The 9,301-nt window shown below is 44.8% G+C and overlaps 1 protein-coding gene across 1 annotated transcript; it reads right to left on the reverse strand.

Moving 5' to 3' along the window:
• Positions 1-2,480: 2,480 nt before the first annotated feature.
• LOC112748968 (uncharacterized) lies at positions 2,481-3,809 on the reverse strand. Its single transcript, XM_025797229.1, has one exon. It carries the CDS (start codon positions 3,807-3,809, stop codon positions 2,481-2,483), a length of 1,329 nt encoding a protein of 442 aa, XP_025653014.1.
• Positions 3,810-9,301: the final 5,492 nt, after the last annotated feature.

Raw genomic sequence — 9,301 nt, forward strand, 5'->3', positions numbered from 1 at the left:
TCCGTTTTGTCGGGATGCAGGCACTTCAATAAGGGCTGGCTGAGTCCCTTTTTAAACAGTTGACCTTGTATGATTGCATATTTGGCCGCCTCCCTTCTCAACGCTTTAGCTGCCTTCTCGTCGTCAGGGAGTTTGCCGTTTTCTAGGAAGTCAGTGATGGGGTCCATCTAGGAGAGGCTATCTTTGTCAGGTGAAGGGCAACTGCTGGTTCTTTTATCATGCCCTGAATGAGAGACCGGTTGCCGACTTCCGGTTTCGTGCTTGCTAGCTTGGATAGGAGGTATGCCCGTGTGTTCCTTTCCCTCGGAACGTGCTGGATCGTGACCTCCTCGAATTGTTTGCTCAACTCTTTGACCTTCTCCAGGTACTTCTGCAACAGCGAGTCTCGGGCTTGGTAGCTTCCATTCACTTGCGAGGTAACGACTTGTGAGTCACTGCACACTTCCAGCCTCGTAGCCCCGACTTCCCGAGCTAGGATTAAGCCGCCCAAGAGGGCCTCGTACTCCACTTGGTTGTTCGATATGGAGAACTCAAACTTGATGGATTGTTCGTATATGACCCCTGCAGGGCTTTCCAAGATGATCCCAGCACCTCCAGACGTTTGGTTGGAGGCCCCGTCCACATGGAGCCTCCACCGTATGCCTGTTTCTTTGGTTGGGTCCCCCGTTACTTCTACCAAGAAGTCTGCCATCGCTTGCGCCTTAATTGCATGTCGGGGCTCATATCGCAAATCATACTGAGATAGTTCGATGGCCCAAGTCATCTCCTTTCCGCTAAGTCGGGTTTTTGGAGCACCTGGCGGATTTCCTGGTCCGTTCTCACGACCACTTGGTGACCTTGGAAGTATTGCCGTAGTCTGCGGGAAGAGGTTAGGAGTGCCAGTGCTAGCTTCTCTAATTTGTTGTATCTCAGTTCTGCTCCTTGCATCGCTCTACTCACAAAGTAAATTGGTTGTTGAACCTTCCTTTCTTCCCGTACCAAAACCGCTGCCAGCGCTTCCTCCGTTATGGCCAGGTACAGGTAGAGCGGTTCTCCGACCTTGGGCTTCCCGAGTACAGGTGGTGTCGCAAGGATCTCATTGAAATGATTGAATGCTTCTTCGCACGCCGGGGTCCATTCAAACACTATCCCCTTTCTCATCAAGTTGAAGAAAGGCAGGGCCTTCGCTGCCGATGCCCCGAGGAAGCGGGATAGTGCGGTGAGCCTTCCTGCCAGCCTCTGAACGTCTTTGACATGGCCCGGGCTCTTCATTTGGAGTACCGCTTGACACTTTTCAGGGTTGGCCTTCACCCCTCTTTGGGTTATTATAAATCCTAGGAACTTTCCAGCCTCCATGGCAAAGGCACACTTGAGTGGGTTGAGCCTCATACCGTGTTGTCAGAGGGAAGCGAATACATTTCCTAGGTCGCTTAGGAGGTCCTCAGGCCGGGTGGTCTTCGCAAGTATATCATCCACGTACACTTCCACCGTCTTACCTATGAAGTCGCTGAATATCTTGTTCATTAACCTTTGGTATGTGGCCCCATCGTTCTTCAGGCCAAACGGCATTACCTTGTAGCAATATATTCCTCCCGGCGTTATAAATGTTGTTTTCTCTTCGTCTGGCCGGTGCATCAGTATCTGATTGTAGCCGGAATAAGCATCCATAAAGCTCAGATACCGATATCCCGCCGTCGCGTCGACGAGCGCATCAATGTTGGGTAAGGGGTAGCAGTCCTTGGGGTATGCTTTGTTGAGATCGGAGTAGTCCACACACATCCTCCATTTTCCATTGTGCTTTCTTACTAGAACTACATTCGACAACCAGGTCGAGTAATCAAGTTCTCAAATAAACCCCGCTTCGAGGAGGCCGGCCGTTTGCTTGGCCACCTCCTCCGCTCTTTCTCGTGACATCTTCCTTCTCCTTTGAGCCACCGGTCTGGCTTCCGGCTTGACGACCAAATGATGTGACATGAGTTGGGGGTCTATCCCTAGCATGTCGGCTGGTGTCCAAGCAAACAAATCGCCATTGGCCCTGATCATTTCCACTAGAGGTTCTTTCAATTCATGTGGGAGGTTTCTGTTCATGAAGGTGAACTTCTCCTCCGCGTCGCCGACCCTGAACTTTTCCAGGTTCCCCTCCGGTTCGGGTCTGGGCTTGTCGGTAACTCTAGCGTCCAGGTCGGCGAGGAACACTCCTGATGCTTCTTTAGATTTCTTTCTTAGGGAGAGACTGGCATTGTCGCAAGCGACTGCCATTTCCAAGTCTCCTTTTATGGATCCCACGGATCCGTCATCAGCGACGAACTTCATTACCAACATCTTTGTGCTGATCACTGCCCCGAGATCGTTAATGGTTTTCCTCCCTAGGATGACGTTTTAGGCCGTGGAGTCTCGCAAAACCACGAACTCGGCCATTACCGATCTTCGCCCCTGTCTTGGTCCTATGGATACCGGCAGGGAGATTATCCCGTCTGGCTTGATGAAGTAGTCGCCTAGTCTTACAACACCGTGCTGTGAGTCTTTAAGTCGGCATCCCGTAGACCCAAGGCATCGAACACGTTGCGGAACATAATATTCGAGTCCGCCCCAGTATCTACAAGGATCTGCTTGATGAGGCCGGTTCCCACTCTGGCCGTGATGACCATGGGAGGGTTTTCCGCGACCTCATCGAACCATTGGTCCTCCGGACTGAACGAAATGGATGGAAGCTTTTTGGAGCTTCGCACGGAAGACGAAGAAACTGCCAGAACTTTGGTGTCTTTCTTGTGTGCCGACTTCGACCTCGGAGCCGCATTCCTTGCTGTTACCACGTTTACTATGGTAAGGTCGTGGTCATTGTCCTCTGGCTCTTGACGTCGCTTTACTGAGCGGGTCTTGTCCTCTCCCTCGCGGTCATGATCTCGTCTCCTCGGCTCCCTGATGAGGTGGGAGAATTTGTCTAGTTTTCCGTCCCGGATTGCTTGTTCCAGCGCGTCTTTTAGGTCGAAGCAGTCCTGTGTTTTATGTCCATAGCCCTTATGATAATCACAATAGAGGCTCTTGTTCCCCCCGGTTCGGTCCTTTAGAGGTCGGGGCTTCGACAAGATTCCCTTCTCGGCTATCTGTTTATAAACTTCTATGATGGGGACAGTGAGGGGAGTGTAATTGGTGAACTTTTCGACTCGAGGAAATGGCCTGGGTGTCTTGCTCGGACCGCCGTCTCTGGCATGTTCCTTCTGCCTTTGTCTGCTACCGTGCTGTCGGGGTTGATTGTAGGAGGGCTGCCGCTTGTTGGCAGCCACGACTTGACTGACTTCTTCATCATTAATGTATTCCCTAGCTACAGTTTGGATCTCATGCATTGTCCACACTGGCTTCGTGGTGAGGTGCTTTCTGAAGTCCTCGTTCTGGAGTCCGTTCGTCAAACACAGACTAGCTACCGAGTCAGTTAGCCCGTCGATCTCTAAGCACTCATCGTTAAACCAGTCTAGATATTTTCTGGTCGACTCGCTAGACCTCTGAGTCACCCTGAGCAAATTGATCGGGTGTTTTGCCTTTGCGATTCTGGTTGTAAATTGGGCCAGGAAAGCGCGGCTGATGTCCAAAAACCTGGCCACCGAGCCCTGCGGGAGGCTGTTGAACCACCGTATCGCAGGTCCCGCCAAGATGACCGGGAAAGCGCGGCACCTCACCTCGTCTCCAACTCCTTCTAGGTTCATCCTGGCCTCGAAGGCCGTGAGGTGTTCCTGCGGGTCTTGGGTTCCGTCGTACCTCATGTCCGTCGGCTTATCAAAGTGCTTTGGTAGCCGGACTTTGAGGATGGAACGATGAAAGGGGGTTGCACCCATTATTACGGGCCGACGTGTTCTCCTTGGCCTTTCTCTTCCGTCTTCCCGGTCTCGCTCTGTAGCGCTCCTTTTAGGTCGGGTGTATATCACGGGGTCCCGACGTCTTCTTGGGCGCTCCTCTTCCTCCCAGGCGCTCTCGGATTCAGATCGTGGGCTACGTGTACGTCGGAAATGACTTCTCTGGGGATTTCTTCCCCGTGTCACCGTGGGAATCGATTGGTTCAGGCGTTCGTTGACGGCGTTCTTGATCTGCCAGCTGGCGCTTTAGGTTTTGCATCCTATGGTGCAATTCCTGTATCATCCTGGCGCTGTTGTTGCCTGTGCCCCCGAAGGGGTGTCTCTCTTGGGATCGTGTAGCCGGCTCGGTACGTCGTGGGGGGACCTCGTCTGCTCCCGGGGAGAAGCGACAGAGGCTGCCCCCCAGGGTCCACTCTGCGGCCATGATCCCCTGGACCTTATACGATGTCTATTTAGCCAAGTCCCCACAGACGGCGCCAATGTTCGGTATGTCGGGTACCGGACGGTTCGGAAAGAATCCTCGGGTTGATAGGTGGGGTGTGGCCTAGTTCCGAGTCGCAAGTGGTGAATTAGGAGTAGCCGACGTCCCGAGATTTTCGTGTGGAGGGGGTGCCACCTGCAAAGACACTCCGACGCTCTAGTCAGTTGAGTGTGCGGGCGAAAAAGGGATAATGTGATGTGTGTTGTACCTTGGGGGAGGGGGTAGGACCCTCCCCATATATACTGTATCAGAGGTGGGTCCCACAAGAGCAGACCCACCTTCCTCGAAGCTTCCTCATACAGTTGTAGTGATGAGCTGCCAAGGACACGTGTCCGGGTCGGTGGTTGAGTGGCTCGCACCCGATCGTTCGGGTCGGGTTGGTCTAAGGGTCGGGTCGGCCCGCAATCTGTTTGGGCTAGGCCGTAACACTATCCAAGTAACTTCAATCAGACGCGCCTCCCCAACCCATTTACGCGTTTGTTATACACGGGCCTCATATAACGTAAACCTTGTTCTCTTCTCGCATTTTCGTTCTTCTTCTTCTTCTTCTTCTTCTTCTTCTTCTTCTTCTTCAACCTAATAAAATTTGTCGTTCTCCTCTGTTTGCATTTTTCTTCTCTGCTCGCATTCTTCATTATTGATTTGCATTAAATTCAATGTAATAAGCTCCGTCGTTCTTCTTTTTCTTCATTTTCTTCGATCTACACTTCTGAATGGAAACAATGAATGATTCAACTTCAGATCAGTTGAATGAGGTTATTACATTGAGACAGTTAGGAAATGATTACTGCATGCTATCACAATAATCTTAAAACCTGAACAAAGTAAAAGGAGGCCACCGAACCGAACAACATTTATTTGGTGAATCAAAATCACAAAGGCCACCGAATCGAACAATGTTCATGTGGTGAATAAATGGTGATCAACTTTCAATAAATAAGAATAGTATTTCTCCTCTTCTTCCTCCTCCTCCTTCTTCTTTCAAATTCGCGCACGTAGGTTCTTCTTCTGCTTCTTTTTCTTTACGCACTCTTCTTCTTCTTTCGTTATAATCATCACCAACAATACCAACATTTTGCTCGGTTAAGTGGAGTTGCTCATTTTGATTCACTTGATTGTTAATGTATTCAGTTGAGTCTTTGTGCATGCTGAAATATTTTTCTTACTGATTGAATGTTTATCACGTTTTATTCAGTACATGATTGGTGTTCGATTTAGTGGTGTTGGCCATTTCGGTTCACCTGATTGTTATGTGTTCAATTGACTTCTTTTGCATGAAAAAATGCTATTCTTGATGATTGAATGTTTATGACATTTTATTCAGCACATGAATGTTGCTCGGTTCGCGCACGCTCTTCTTCTTCTTCTTCTTCTTTTGTTATAATCATCACCAACAACACCAACATTTTGCTTGGTTAAGTGGAGTTGCTCATTTTGATTCACTTGATTGTTAATATGTTCAGTTGAATCCTTGTGCATGCAGAAATGTTTTTCTTACTGATTGAATGCTTATCATGTTTTATTCAGCACATGATTGGTGTTCGGTTCAATGGTGTTGACCATTTTGGTTCACTTGATTGTTATGTATTCAGTTGACTTCTTTTGCATGGAAAAATGCTATTCTTGATGATTGAATGTTTATGACATTTTATTCAGCACATGAATGTTGCTCGGTTCAGTGGAGTTGTTCATTTTGATTTACTTGATTGTTAGTGTGTTCAATTGAGTCCATGTGCATGTAGAAATATTTTTCTTGATGATTAAATGTTTATGACATTTTATTCAGCACATGAATGATGATCAGTTCAGTGGAGCTGGCCATTTCAGTTCATTTCTGTTCTGCACAATTCAAAACTCTTCCTCCTCACCTTCTACTGCTTCTTCACCAGGGAGAGAAAGAAGAAAAGACAAAAAAAAATACAGCAGCAATAACAACAAAAGAATGAAGATAAGGAGAAAACACGTGAAGAAGAAGGAACGCGAAAAAGAAGGAGGAGAATGAGGAGGAGGAGGAAGGCGAATTTCTGTTGTTATTTTTGTTCATTTCTGGTTGTTCCTTGCCAAATCTTCTCGCGATTCTTCTCCAGTAGTGGTTTTTGCAGAGAATGTGACTGAAGTTTGAGTGATTTTGAGAGAGATTCGAAGAGAAGGAGCGGTTTCGTGTTGAGGAAGAAGTAACGTTTTTTCATAATAAACGCGAAGTAACGAAGCATTTTTGAGCGCGTGTTTTCACTCGTTGTTAATGCACGTGACTCTATTTGGGTTTGGGCCAACTTGGTTACATGGTTACATGGATGTGTAGCGTGCCCCAAAAAAAATTCAAGAACTCTGATGATTATTTTTGGTATCTTTTATTGTAAATGAGATTGAATGACAAAATTAGTAGAATATCAATTAATTTTTTAATTTATCAAGTGAACGCACAAGCTAAACGCAAAAGTTACAATTTGTTGCTTCTGGTGAACGAGAGTTCAAACCCAGAATCATGTTCGCGTTTAGAGGAAAAAAGTTAGCCAAACAAAAATTACAGAGTTCAAGAAGATTGAACGTGCTTCTTATGCTGCCAACATGTTTACCAAACATACCCTAAGTAATTGAATTACTAATTTAATTGGTAAGTCATAAGTTAAATCGATTGACCGGTTATAATTAAATAATTATATAAAATTTTATTTTATTTTCTCATTTTATAATAAATACCATTTTTAGTTTTATTTTTTATTAAATTAACTATATTTTAAAATTTTGATAATTCATCAATTAATTTATATTAATTATACCCTTTAAGTATTTACAAAAAAAATAAAGACCATAATTATGCAAACAAAAAATATATCATAACTAATAAAATAAATTATTGTTTCTTTAAATTTCATTACAAGAAAAAGCACTCATTACCGTTAGATATTAACGTCAGATTTACTAGCAAATTTTACAACGATTGCAACACTAAATTCACCATCCACGATACTTACTGTTGGATTTAATTTTTGACCCTAAATCCGACGAAAACAAGTGGAGAAAAAAAAATTAGGGGGCACTCATTTTACTGTCAGATTTAGGGGTAAAAAAATCCGACGGTAAGATAATTAAATGAAACACGGTGATTTAGTCATGGACTAAATATTACCACAGAATTTTTCCACTAGTAAATCTTAAAGTAAAATTAACTCTAAATTCGAATTTGTGAACTGATGAGCGGATAATTTATACGCTTTTTGGCATTGTTTTTAGTATGTTTTTAGTAGGATCTAGTTACTTTTAGGGATGTTTTTATTAGTTTTTATGTTAAATTCACATTTCTAGACTTTACTATGAGTTTGTGTGTTTTTCTATGATTTCAGGTATTTTCTGACTGAAATTGAGGGACTTGAGCAAAAATCAGATTCAGAGGTTGAAGAAGGACTGCTGATGCTGTTGGATTCTGACCTCCCTGCACTCAAAGTGGATTTTCTGGAGCTACAGAACTCAAAATAGCGCGCTTCAAATTGCGTTGGAAAGTAGACATCCAGGGCTTTCCAGCAATATATAATAGTCTACACTTTGCCCGAGTTTAGACGACGCAAAAGGGCGTTGAACGCCAGTTCTACGCTGCAGTCTGGAGTTAAACGCCAGAAACACGTCACAAGCCAGAGTTGAACGCCAGAAATACGTTACAAACTGGCGTTCAACTCCAAGAATGACCTCTCCACGTGTAAACTTCAAGCTCAGCCCAAGCACACACCAAGTGGGCCCCGGAAGTGGATTTATGCATCAATTACTTACTTCTGTAAACCCTAGTAACTAGTTTAGTATAAATAGGACTTTTTACTATTGTATTTGACATCTTTGAATTAATCTTTGGATTATCTTTTGATCTATTGATCACGTTTGGGGGCTGGCCATTCGGCCATGCCTGGACCTTCATCACTTATGTATTTTCAACGGTAGATTTTCTACACTCCATAGATTAAGGTGTGGAGCTCTGCTGTTCCTCAAAGATTAATACAAAGTACTACTGTTTTTCTATTCAATTCAACTTATTCCGCTTCTAAGATATTCATTTGCACTTCAACATGAATGTGATGAACGTGACAATCATCATCATTCCCTATGAACGCGTGCCTGACAACCACTTCCGTTCTACCTTAGATTGAATGAGTATCTCTTGGATCTCTTAATCAGAATCTTCGTGGTATAAGCTAGATTGATGGAGGCATTCATGAGAGTCCGGAAAGTCTAAACCTTGTCTGTGGTATTCCGAGTAGGACTCTAGGATTGAATGACTGTGACGAACTTCAAACTCGCGAGTGCTGGGCGTAGTGACAGACGCAAAAGGAGGGTGAATCCTATTCCAATATGATCGAGAACCTCAGATGATTAGCCGTGCTGTGACAGAGCAATTGGACCATTTTCACAAGAGGATGGGATGTAGCCATTGACAACGGTGATGCCTCCAGATGATTAGCCATGCAGTGACAGCGCATCGGACCATTTTCACAGAGAGGATGAAAAGTAGCCATTGACAACGGTGATGTCCTTACATAAAGCCAGCCATAGAAAGGAGTAGGACTGATTGGATAAAGACAGCAGGAAAGCATAGGGTCAGAGGAATGAAAGCATCTCTATACACTTATCTGAAATTCTCACCAATGATATACATAAGTATTTCTATCTTTATTTTCTGTTTATTTATTATTAATTTGAAAACTCCATAACCATTTGATATCCGCCTGACTGAGATTTACAAGGTGACCATAGCTTGCTTCATACCAACAATCTCCGTGGGATCGACCCTTACTCACGTAAGGTTTTATTACTTGGACGACCCAGTGCACTTGCTGGTTAGTTGTGCGAAGTTGTGAAGTTATGTTTGGACCATGGTTCTGTGCATCCGTTTTTGGTGCCATTGCCAGGGAAAGAACGAACAAATAATTTTACAACCTAATCTGAGTAGCAATTTCGCATACCATGAACCCTTCCTTCCATTTCTACAACATCATCAACCTCACTT

The sequence above is a fragment of the Arachis hypogaea genome, chromosome 15, assembly GCF_003086295.3.
Source record: "Arachis hypogaea cultivar Tifrunner chromosome 15, arahy.Tifrunner.gnm2.J5K5, whole genome shotgun sequence".
Lineage (NCBI taxonomy): Eukaryota > Viridiplantae > Streptophyta > Magnoliopsida > Fabales > Fabaceae > Arachis > Arachis hypogaea.

What these genes read in the sequence shown, in the direction of transcription:
- LOC112748968 (XM_025797229.1), bottom strand. Translation starts at nt 3,809, where the DNA reads ATGGGTGCAACCCCCTTTCATCGTTCCATCCTCAAAGTCCGGCTACCA.